The sequence below is a fragment of the Camelina sativa genome, chromosome 19 (genome assembly GCF_000633955.1).
Source record: "Camelina sativa cultivar DH55 chromosome 19, Cs, whole genome shotgun sequence".
In the NCBI taxonomy this organism is placed as follows: Eukaryota; Viridiplantae; Streptophyta; class Magnoliopsida; order Brassicales; family Brassicaceae; genus Camelina; species Camelina sativa.
Window position 1 is genome coordinate 8,787,737 of NC_025703.1, and position 11,610 is coordinate 8,799,346.

The 11,610-nt window shown below is 36.3% G+C and overlaps 3 protein-coding genes, 1 long non-coding RNA gene and 1 pseudogene across 4 annotated transcripts; 4 read left to right on the plus strand and 1 right to left on the minus strand.

Annotated features, from left to right (window-relative positions):
- Window positions 34–2,441, plus strand: LOC104765595. Its single transcript, XR_763899.2, has 3 exons — window positions 34–1,126; window positions 1,593–1,645; window positions 2,316–2,441. It is a non-coding gene; the product is annotated as an uncharacterized LOC104765595 (long non-coding RNA).
- On the plus strand, window positions 3,079–4,955 carry LOC109130802 (annotated as a pseudogene).
- LOC104765597 (RNA polymerase II C-terminal domain phosphatase-like 4) lies at window positions 5,631–6,684 on the minus strand. The gene has a single exon (XM_010489338.1). It carries the CDS (start codon window positions 6,682–6,684, stop codon window positions 5,800–5,802), a length of 885 nt encoding a protein of 294 aa, XP_010487640.1. The 3' UTR covers window positions 5,631–5,799.
- LOC104765598 (putative F-box protein At3g17560) lies at window positions 8,123–9,343 on the plus strand. Its single transcript, XM_010489339.1, has one exon. It carries the CDS (start codon window positions 8,123–8,125, stop codon window positions 9,341–9,343), a length of 1,221 nt encoding a protein of 406 aa, XP_010487641.1.
- LOC104767593 (putative F-box/kelch-repeat protein At3g17570) lies at window positions 10,161–11,290 on the plus strand. Its single transcript, XM_010491595.2, has one exon. The coding sequence runs from the start codon at window positions 10,175–10,177 to the stop codon at window positions 11,288–11,290; it is 1,116 nt and encodes a 371-aa protein (XP_010489897.2). The 5' UTR covers window positions 10,161–10,174.

Consider the following 11,610-nt stretch of genomic DNA (forward strand, 5'->3'; position numbering starts at 1 on the left):
TCAAATCACACACATACATATGTGAAATTAATGTTCTTTTAAACAAAAATACTAACTAGGTGAACTTTCCATGAATTGTATTTGTTTTTTTACTTTACAGGTGTTACATAACCAAGTATTATTGAATTTTAGGAAAATAGTAAAATATTCCTGCCGACTCGCCCAATGTTAAAAAATGAAGAAGAGACGAGAGTTTTTCTTGTTGTTGTTTTGCTCATTGTCTCGAAACCACCGTTTTCGACATCGAAAATCTCGGAAATAAAGCGTACGTGTTCTTGTTGTTGTTGTTCTTGCTCATCTTCCTCCTCATGAATATCATCTTTTCATCATCATCTATTTCCAACTAATCTCCATGTAATAAATAGCTTCATAAATCATCATGAGAGAAAGATATTGTCATTTTTGCAAATCTGCGAGTAGCGAATAATAATAATATGCATTCCAATACTATTTTTTCCTTCTTTAGCTACATCCATGTTTTTTGTGTGTTATTATGGAACCTTGGTCTTGAGAAAATAAAAAAAATGTATAGTTTCTGTAACAACCCAAATTCAGATGTGGGCTAATTTGAAAATTGCAGCCCATTAGGCCCAATTATTTTCAAAAGAACTAGAACGACTAAAGGGTTTATGGTGTGAGTGTGTGTGCACATATATCGCCGTCTTCGTGTTGGCAAGAGAGGAGAGTTGTGAACCCTAAAATCAGACCAGCAGCTTGATCTTTGAGCCTCCGAATGCTAAAGCCGTGTTGGTGTCGTTGTTTGTAAAAGGAAGTAATGGAGAGGCGATGTTACGTTGGCGACTGTCTTGGCGTGTCGTGGAGGAGATGCGTTGTTAAACAACGTTAGCCGTTCACCATCGTCGGACACCACCGGTCACCACTGTTGGTCAGTCACCCACCGTGTATCACCAGAGATTTCAGCCGCTGTCACCGGAGCAGCCATAGCCGTCGCAGAGATTGATAAGGGTAAGGAAACCCTAGATTTATTTTGTAACTTGCGGGATAAGTTTCTAATATTATCTTGATGGATTGTTGCTTTGTTGTTGTTTAATTGTTGAGTCATGAGGACGTAACCACCGTGGGCTGAACCGTCTCGTGGAGCCACCGAACAGGTCCGCCGAGAAAGGTAACGGTGAAGCCGTAGTCTCGTGTTTGTGTCGTGTAGTTTTGTTGATTAGTGAACCGACAATTAAACCAGCCTAAACCAAGAGATCCTAAGTGTAGTTTAATTCCCAGAACCGACACTTAATTATCATGAACGAAGGAATTGGTTTGTGGTGTTTGTGGTCATGGGTATTAAACGGTGGTGTCGTTTGTTAGTGTTTTAAACTTGTTTATCGTTTAAACTCAGTATATGGTTGTGGCCTTGTGGGGAGTTGGGGTTATTGAACCGGAAGAGAAACGTGGTCACATGAACTGATTTGTGGTGTTGGGTGTTATTACGTCCTTGCATGGTGTAATTAAATAATTAATTAGAATTGGTTTAGTTAACTATTAAATCATTCTAATTAATTTGATTGGAGGAATAGCAGGTCAGTTTATCAAGACTTAAAAGTTGGTTTAATGGATTGTTGTTATCTAAACTGTTGCAGATCAAGATTGTTGTTACGTGTTCTAAAGTGTGGATTTGACCCGTTTGGTTAAGGTGAGGGTGGTATTTGCGGATAATAGTAATCTTTTTTTTTTATGTACTCTTCGATAGTTGCTGAGTATAGATTCAAGAACTGTTTGTTGATTGAAAGTGTTTGTGTGAATTTGTGTGCATGGTAAAATAGCTTGTTAGTAACATGATATATGTGAAGCACCTTAGTTACATAATTTGATGTTATGAATTAACTTATATATATTATATTATAAATATAATTATGAATATAAATGAGAATGAGAATGAGAAAGGGAAAGATACTTGAGGATGTTGGACTGTAATGGACCGATGGGTTCATTGCAGGTCATAAATCGCTGACGAGCAGGGAAGAATCGAGCTATTGGCCGTGGTCTTCTAAGAAAGGGGTTTGGGAGCCAGAAAAAGTGTTGATGGCCAAACCTATAAATAAAATAAAACTTCTTAAGTAATGTAAAGAAACATAAATGTTTGAATGTGGTAGTTACCACAAAAGTGCATAAAATAAGATGAAAGTTATTAAGGAGAAATAAGATGTTTGTTTGTTTGTTTGATTAATAGATATTCTAAATCTATGCTAAGTAATGATTGTTGATTATATTTGGAACGTTATTACTGTATGGCCAGTGGACAGAGTTTGATCTCCTTACTGAGTAAACTTGTTTACTCACCCCTTTTTTTTCTTTTTTCCCAGGTTAGTAAATATCAAGAGTTGTATCTTGAAGTTTGTTTGCTGGTGAATTTTAAAGAAAAAAATATTTTTGGCCAGACCGGATAGATTACATGTTGTTCCGTCTTTTGCAACGGTACAGGTTTTACAGTTTTCCCTTAGCTTTTTTTTTGGGAAGTTAGTAATTTCAAGCGTTAGAAAGTAAACCAACAAGAAAACGGAAAAAAAATTTCAAGCAGGATCGTAATCGTCTCAAAGATGTCACGGGAACCTTAGAGAATAGAGAGTATCTCTTCTAGCACATCCAGTGGAAGGTTGGTATTTGCAAAAAGCACTCTGATAAAACTGAAAGACAGTACTACGATGTCATGTTGATTAACAACATTGAAGAAAAGAAAACAGAGAATGTGTTTGATCGTTATCCCATTCACCTAATTAGAGACTAGACTACTATATCCATAAGTAACTTCTAAGTTTCTTTCACCACCATTTAAGAACTACTGTACGGTTGCTAATACCAAATAGAATAAAGGGCTGAAAAGAAGAACATATGATGGATTTCTCAATTTGCATTTCAAGAGGTGTGGAGAGTGATTTGCAGGATAAAAGATTCAATGTCAAATCATAATTTTACCATAGCAAATGTCACCAAACGTTTTGTTTGATCTATGTTCAGTGAGTGGTTTTCTAAATGGGCGTTTAAAACCCATGGGCTTTTTCATAACAAAACTAGTGAGCTTGAGTGAGATGGTTTCCGAAGCTACGAGAACGAAGATGGTGATTCCCCCATCTTCCACACGATTTGGAATCGGAGATACTATCTAGGGTTCCGGCGAAGTCTCTAGCGAAATGGAACTCTACTTGCAAACGATGGTACGCTTTGTTGAGAGATCCGAGATTCGTCAAGAAGAATTGTGGTATAGCAGCCGCCGCAAGGGACATGATCGTACGGGGTTAACTCGATTCGCGTCGATCTCCGTGGGATTCACGAAGGCGTTGATCCAACTATCGAGGTTTCAGGTAAACTCAGCTTGCTAAAGAACTCGAAACAGGTTAAATTATCTCAGATCTTTCACTGCGACGGTTTGATTTTTATGCTTCACTAAGAGAGACACTCGCCTCGTTGTTTGGAAACCCTTGTACTGGTCAAACACGGTGGATTAAACGCAGAACTCGTTTCAAGAGTGACGATATCTTTGCTATTGGATACGAAAACAGCAACTCTTGTCCCCGTAGCTACAAAAATCTTGAGGTTTTGGTATGAGAACAAGAACCACGGCGAGGACCAGGAGCTCCTCCTCCTCCTCCGGGTTGCTGAGATTGAGATATATGATTTTAGCTCTGATTCATGGAGGGTTCTTGATGATGGCATAATGAATAATCATACATGGGGGCTTATGTTGTGGTGGCGTGTCTGTGAAAGGAAACACTTACTGGGTTGCTGCTAGGCATGTCAATTAAGGCCGAAACCCATGGGGTAATCCGGCCCAGCCCTGAAAAATAGCGGACTCGGACTTAAATATATATATATGTCCAAAAAAAATCGGCTTTTTTGAGTTCAGTCCGTTTGGATTATAGGGTTTTTTGGACTTAGCCGATCGGGCTCGGACCAGCCCGAAAAGCTCTTTAAAAAATATATTTGTACTTTTTTGTTAATATTTTTGTTTGATTGCAATATTTGATTAATAATTTATTGTAATTAAAGTTTTAAACTCTAATTCTAGTTTTTATATTTACTTAAAAACCATACTTAATATTTTAAAATTTTTTATCTATGATATTTTATATGAATTATATATTAGTTTATTTGGTTAAAGTATCGAAATTTTGTTTAGTTTTAAATTTTTTATATTAAATTAAGTTGGTTGTAATGAATATATAAGAGTTATTAAATTTTTGATTGATTTGTTTTATAGTGCATCTTCAAACACTGTTTTGTAAGACTTATAAGTTTGAATTTTTGATTGGTAAGATAAGTCCGAAAAAGTCCGAAAAGTCCTGTAGTCCTGTTAGGGCCGGGCTCAGACTTTGAAATATAGGTTCGGAAATATTTCGGATCCTGTCGGACCGGACTTAAATATATGCGGGTTTTATAAGTTTCGGACCGGACCAAGCTGAGCCAGCCCGATTGACACCCCTAGTTGTTGCAGATATCATCGAACGTGGTTTTTTCTTGCTCAGTTTTGATTTCACAACAGAGACTTTTGGGAGTCTTCCTCTTCCCTATCAGAGTGACAATCCTGAAGATACAGCCGCAATCTCTGTCGTTGGTGAAGATAAAATCGCGGTGCTTCATCAGAGCCTCCTCGCTTTCTTGATTGAGGTGAAACATTTGGGTGACAAACAAGATTGGTGAGGCCAAAGACATTTCCTGGAGCGAGACAGTGGCTTATGAAAGATTTCTTTTACCGTTTGTGACGGTTGTGATGAGTTTTTTGTTGGACGAGGAGAACAAGGCAGCAATCTGTTGTACTAGATTTGGAGCAAGGACCAGAATCTACATTGTTGGAGAGGATAAACATAAAGAAGTTTATAAAGATATTACACAGAGTTCTGATATGGATTGGCCATTTCTCCTCAGTTATGTTCCAAGTTTGGTTAACAGTCAGAAAACTACACCCAAAAGGCAAAAGAAAAGGAAATCAAGGGAGGTTTGTTAGTTAAATGAACTACTTAGTTTCTTTCTAGTTTTGACGATGTGCTTCTGAGCTAAGAGTAGTCAAATATTCAAGGGGTTATCTAGTTATCTTTTACTCGTATACATTGTTCTTCTTATAGCCAGTTTCACATCTTCGAGAGATTATCATCAGAATCTTATATAATGAAACCATTTAACCAAAACTGTACATAGAAATGTTGATCTCCCTGTCCTGGAGAGTAGCTCTCAGCCTCTTGTTCTTAAAGGTTTCGGCATTGTCTCTACAAACAGAAAACATATATGTTCATGCTGTTTCGTAAGTAAAACAGACCAACGATACATTGAAGACTATAATGGTACTATATGTCAAATCGGAAACTGAAATTTTAAAGGTTTTGTGTTACTACTAAATAAAAGCAGCCTTCCGTGAAATCCAAATAGAAAACAGACTTTATTATTCTTTTAATTTCCGATGGAATCCACACAATGGTTTAAGATTGTATGCTTTTTAGGTGTAAACACAACATTGTTCATATATTAGAGAAACCAAATATTAGAGAAACCAAACATCAATAGATGAAACATTACAAATCGTACCCTGTTTCTTACACTGAACATAAAAAAAATGAAGTTACTACATAATGAATCTCATTTAAAAAGACATAAACAGTAGTAATCTCACGTCCAGGGACTCTTAAACACTTCCTCAACTCTGGAGAATCCACTTTGCCCAATCCAGCTTCGTTTTTACTCTCGTCTCTCTTCTCCTCTGAGTAAGACTTTTACTCTCGTTGGCCATTAACTCTGATTTAGTTGTGCATGCTAATCTCCACTAAGTTACTCTTGTGATGGATCCAAACATAAACCAAATCAAGCGTCTTTTGTGAGAAGTTTGAAATCTATTTCTTGAAGCAGAAACCTCACGTCTTGTGACTCTAAGTCTTCCTTGACTCTGAAGAATCCACAGTGAACTTCCTTGAGTATATTCAGAACTTTAGCCAATTCACCATCGCTACTACTCTCGTCTGTCTTCTCCGCCGTATAAGAAATTGGCTCTTCTGGGCCATCGACGACTCTGAAATAGTGGTACTCATTAATCTCCACTAGGTTACTCTGGTGATGGGTCCAAACATCACGCGTATCATCCACAATGACCACTCCACGCTCCTCAGCTAAAACCAGATCAAGCGTCTTCGCATACGGACTCTCGTCTCTTGTTATCACTCTATCCCCAAAATAGATTCTCTTGGGATCAATCGCCTTCAACACGGATTTGGCGTATACTCGATTACCCATTGTGTAAACATACATTGTGAACATCTTGTTGGCTTCCTTCAAAAACTCGTGAACAAAAGGCCGTAGCTTTGTCAAGAATCCGGTGTCCACCCTCCATAGATCTTCCCTTGAACACGCTTCTTCGAGTAGATACTTATCTGTTTCGGAGAGAAGTGAAGCCCTAATAGAGTCGAGAAGCGTGTAGTCCAAGTCAAGGACAAGGTGAAGCTTCTTCTCGTTGACAAGATGATATTGCGTTGTAAAACGCTTCGTGAACACGGCTGCTTCGTGGCTGAGCTGCAAACCTTTGATGAGATAATTGAATGCTCGGCCTTGGCGTTTGTTCACCGTCGATTTACAGGCGATGCAGACTCCGTAACGAACGTACCAGTGATCGCAACTACGAGATGACGACGGTGACGGGGACGACTCGTTGATCGACGGTGCGACTTCCATGTAATCACTTTCAACTACAAACATGCTTTCTTCGATTGATTTGGTATAGTCCTTCTCCTTCCTTTAGTAAAAAAAGAAAAAAGAAAACCCTTGATTTGAAAATATATTAGCACTGATCAGAGATTTTGGGAGCAAAACTAAAGAGGAGAATATAGTTTTGAGGATAAATACCAAACTCGTTTTGAAGTTATCGAAAATTTTAATCGGCCAGATTCTAAATACTAATTATTTTACAGTATTATAGTTTTTTTTATGTATATTACCATTGTATTACTATTTTATATTGTTTGTTGTATTTGCATCATTATTTTGTAAAATATTTAAAAGTATTAATTATCAAGCCACCAATGTTAAACATTAAAACACATAACTTTTCTTCATAGATTAAGTAATTTATATTGATTTTTTAAATCCAAATCGCAACATATACAGAAAAATATACATATTTATTTATTATATGTATTATATGATAATTCAAAACAATTTGTAAATGAAATAAAAAAAAAGATGATAGGAGAATCAAAATTTAAAATCTTAACCAAATCTTCTAGTATAGTTAATAATAATTTGAATACTTATATATAAAATCTTACTATTTAAAATTCTGATTGGTTTACAATTTTTTAAAATTAATTAATAATTTCGTCCATAGTTAATTTGAGAGAGAAACTATCTTTCTAAAAATTAATAATTATTTAACAGGTTTTATTAGTCTAATATTAAAATTATATTTTTACTTTTACTGAAAAATTAAACACTTGTCTTAAGATAAGACTAATGTAGTTTCATATTTTGTACTTCTCAATTAATATAGTAGGATAAATAAAAACAATTAACTATTAATCTAATATTCTACATTTTTAATAATGTAAAGGGAAAATTGGATATAAATTACACTTTTTCTGATTTGTCCATCTATCTAAAATCTACACATTTGATCCATCAACATGTGACTAAGCTTAATCAGATTATATATGACACGTTTTAACAATTTAAAAAACTTAATCAAGTTATAAAAAGGTAAACGAGCAAAATAATTATTACTTATTTTACGAGACAACTAACCATAAACTAAAAAGGAAAATTTACAACAGTGTACAGAAAAGAAAAAGAAAAAAGTAAAGAGGGATATGCAGGATTTCACTTTCTGAAATTTAACGACATAATGGTAATAATTATTGCATTAACAAAAGAAGGCAAGAAATATTTATTGCTAGATATTTTATATATATAATTTTTTTTATTAATAAGAATAAATTCTTTAAATTTTTAATGTGTTTACATTAAAAGAATTTATTCTTACGTTAAAAGAATTTTTAATGTGTTTACGAATTCATCTTTAACAAAGAAAAAGTGTTTACGAATTCATCTATGAAAAGGAGACAAAAAAAAATAAAAAAAGTGGATATACGTTAAGGATTACTTAAAACCCTAACTAAGTTACCGTCGCCTATATGCAAAGATGAGGTCAGAAATCAAAACAAAGTTAATCTTCGATCTTCCACAGGATGTGATACAAGAGATATTCTCTAAGGTTCCTGTCACATGTCTACGAAGATTACGATCTACTTGCAAAAGATTGCACGCTTTACTCAAAGATCGAGGATTCATCAAAAAATATTATGACACAAGGCAGTACCATGCTCTTATGCTATTGAATTTTAAGGTTTATTCGATGAGCTACAATCTCCATGGAGTTAGCATGGACGTCGTTCCGGAAGGTGAACTTAGCCTAATCGACCCCTATCGTAATAATACAAACGCAGATATATCTCAAGTCTTTCACTGTGATGGTTTATTGCTATGCACCACCAGAGAAAATAGATTAGTGGTTTGGAATCCGTTTACGGGGCAAAAGAGATGGCTCCAACAGCAAAATCGTGGCAGGATAGACGATAACTATATTCTTGGATACGACAACAGCTATTTGTGCCATAGCTACAAAATCTTGAGGGTTCCGGATATTTATTACCAAAAATTGGAAACTAGCCAAAATTCACGGAGGAATCTTGATGTCACTCCCAAAGGTGACCTAGAATTGAAGGTCGATGGTATTAGCTCTAATTCAAGGAGGAGATATCTTGGTGTTACTACTCCCCGAAAAGACTTAGAGCTGAAGTTAAATGATTTTAGCTCTAATTCATGGAAGAATCTTGATGTCATCACTCCCAAAGGTTGCTTAAAATCTTATGGCGTGTCATTGAAGGGAAATGCTTATTGGGTGTACTTGTCTAAGCAAAGAGGAGTCAACGACTACTCTCTACTTAGTTTTGATTTTGCAACAGAGTGTTTCCAACATTTGTGTGTTCCCTTTCATCAAGAAGCAGATTGTTTTGATACCACGATTCTCTCGGTTGGTAAAGGAGAACATCTTTCGTTGTTATATCAGAGCTGCGAGACGCTAATGGTGGAGATATGGATAACCAATAAGATTGAGACCACGTTTGTGTCATGGAGAAAGTTCTTAAAAGTGGATATATATACGCAGCTCCCTATGTTTTCGTGTCGAATGAGTTTCTTCATTGAAGAGGAGATGAAAGTTGCCGTGTGTTGCGACAGAAATAACAAGGTATACATTGTTAGAGAAGATGAATATAAAGTATCTTCCGGTTTTAATTTTTTAGAATTTGAAGGCGTAAGATGTTGCCTCACTCTCTTTGGTTACGTTCCAAGATTGGTTTAATTATATCCGACAATGTAATTTTTCTTTTGTTTCCTTTGTCATCATGTCATGTCCTTCCGCTGATGTGAGATGATCAGTTTTTTTAATCTTATCAATTGAAATCTCCAATGCAACGAATTTTTATTTTTTGTTGGACCGGTAAAAATATTTTAGGCCCAAACGAAGCGGGTGGGTGAAACCCTTGGAATCGTTTAGAGTGTTTGCTGATACGGACACTTGCATATCAAAATTACCCCTCAACCTTGGACCTTTGATCTCTTCATTGCTTCGCTTTGTTTCCCCGATTGATTCACCGGAGAAGACACTGATTCTCACATTTTCTCTGTCGGATCCTTACGCTTCTTCGTTTGTGTAAGCTCTTTCCTCTAACTAAGTGTTCCTCGTTTTAATAATTTTTTTTTCGGTTTTCGATTCCTTCTTCTTCGATTGTTCTAAACTTTCATGTTCCATCATCGTCTTCTAGGGTTTACTTGCTGATCTTTTTCATCATCATACAGAAAAGTTATTGTAATCTATTTCTAGATTCTGTAAACTCTAATTAATCTCCGAGGTAACCTTATCTGGAATCTGTCTTGGACATTATATATAGTTTTGAACTTCATATCTGTTTTCTCCAAGTTGTTCGTTTTCTTCCTTGTCGTTTTTTTTTAAGTTATGAGTCATGTTCTAGCAGCTCTTTATCTCATGTTTATTTCCTTAACCTTTGCATGAAATGTCCTTAATTTTTTCTATAAGTGGACAAGCATAGAGGTTTACTTAAAGCCCTCATTAATATCTAACCTACTTTTGCTTGCTTTCTATGTAAACTCAGGCCACAAGACAAAACAAACAATGATGTTTTCGGATCTTCCACGGGATTTACAAGCAGAAATACTCTCAAGGGTTCCGGCCAGATCTCTACAAAAATTGAAACCTACTTGCAAGCGGTGGTACACTTTGTTCAAAGATCCTGGATTCCTCAAGAAGAACTTGGGTAGAGCGGAAAGAGGGTTGCTTATGCTCATGAATTCCTCCAGGGTTTGTTCAATTAGTATCAATCTCCCTGGCATCCACAACAGCGTTGATCCGTCCTTTGACGTAACAGGTGTACTTGTCAGTAAGAATGATCCAGAAGATGTCAAGATATCTGATATCTTTCAGTGCAACGGTTTATTATTGTGCACCACTACTGACAGGAGACTCGTGGTTTGGAACCCTTATACTGGTCAGACCAGGTGGATCCCAAACAGATCCAGCAACGCACTGTTCCATAAGTTTGTTTTAGGATACGAGCAGGATTCTTGCAGTTACAAGGTCTTGAGGTATAAGTCATATGATTCGTTAGGCCCGTTAGGTGCGGAGTTTGAAATCTATGAGTTTAACTCTGATTCATGGTGTAGTTTTTATGACGTCTCTCCTAATTGTTCCTTCGAATCTAAGGGCGTGTCGTTGAAGGGGAATACTTACTGGATTGCTTCAGATACAGAAGGTCCCTTCGGTACATTCGGACTCAGGTTTGATTTCACAACAAAAAAATTTGGACGTTTCTCTCTTCCTTTTCAGAGTGATGATGCTGGTGGTGTTGTGGATAGTATGATTCTATCAGTTGTTAGGGAAGAGAAGCTTGCTTTGTTATATGAGAGGTTTGAATATTTTACAAAGGATCCTTCGGAGATGAAGATATGGGTGACCAATACTAAAATCGAGGAGGCCAAAGACTTGTCGTGGAGCGATTTCTTGGTAGTGGATTTTCCTAAATTGATGGTAACAAGGATGACAAATGCGAGGAGTTTCTTGGTGGATGAGGAGAAAAAAATGGTCGTGTTTTGTGATACAGACAGCGATGTTCAATACAGGACAAGAGTTTACTTTGTCGGAGAGAATGTGTACCAAGAAGTTTATAAAGAGACTACTACAGGTGAATCATTTTGCTATTGGCCACGTCTCGTCAGCCCGGATTCGAATTGATATATCATGGTTTTTAGGTGTTTTTAGTCATGATATAAGTCTTATTTATAGAATTATTTTGGTATTTTTAGACTCTTTTGAGTTTTTATAGGATTTAACATGGATGAGAGCATAATGAAGCTAAATAGGAAGATTTAGAGCATAATCAAGCATTGAGGCTGAGCTACAAAGTTGGAAGACCAGTTCAAGAGTAAGCATCGACCGATGCAAGTGATAGTGTCGATCGATGCAGAGCCACAAGAAGAATCAGAAGTTTTCCCACAAGTTTTGAAGATTTACAAAGCTGCCCCAAAATTTTCTATATTTGCATCATTAGTCCA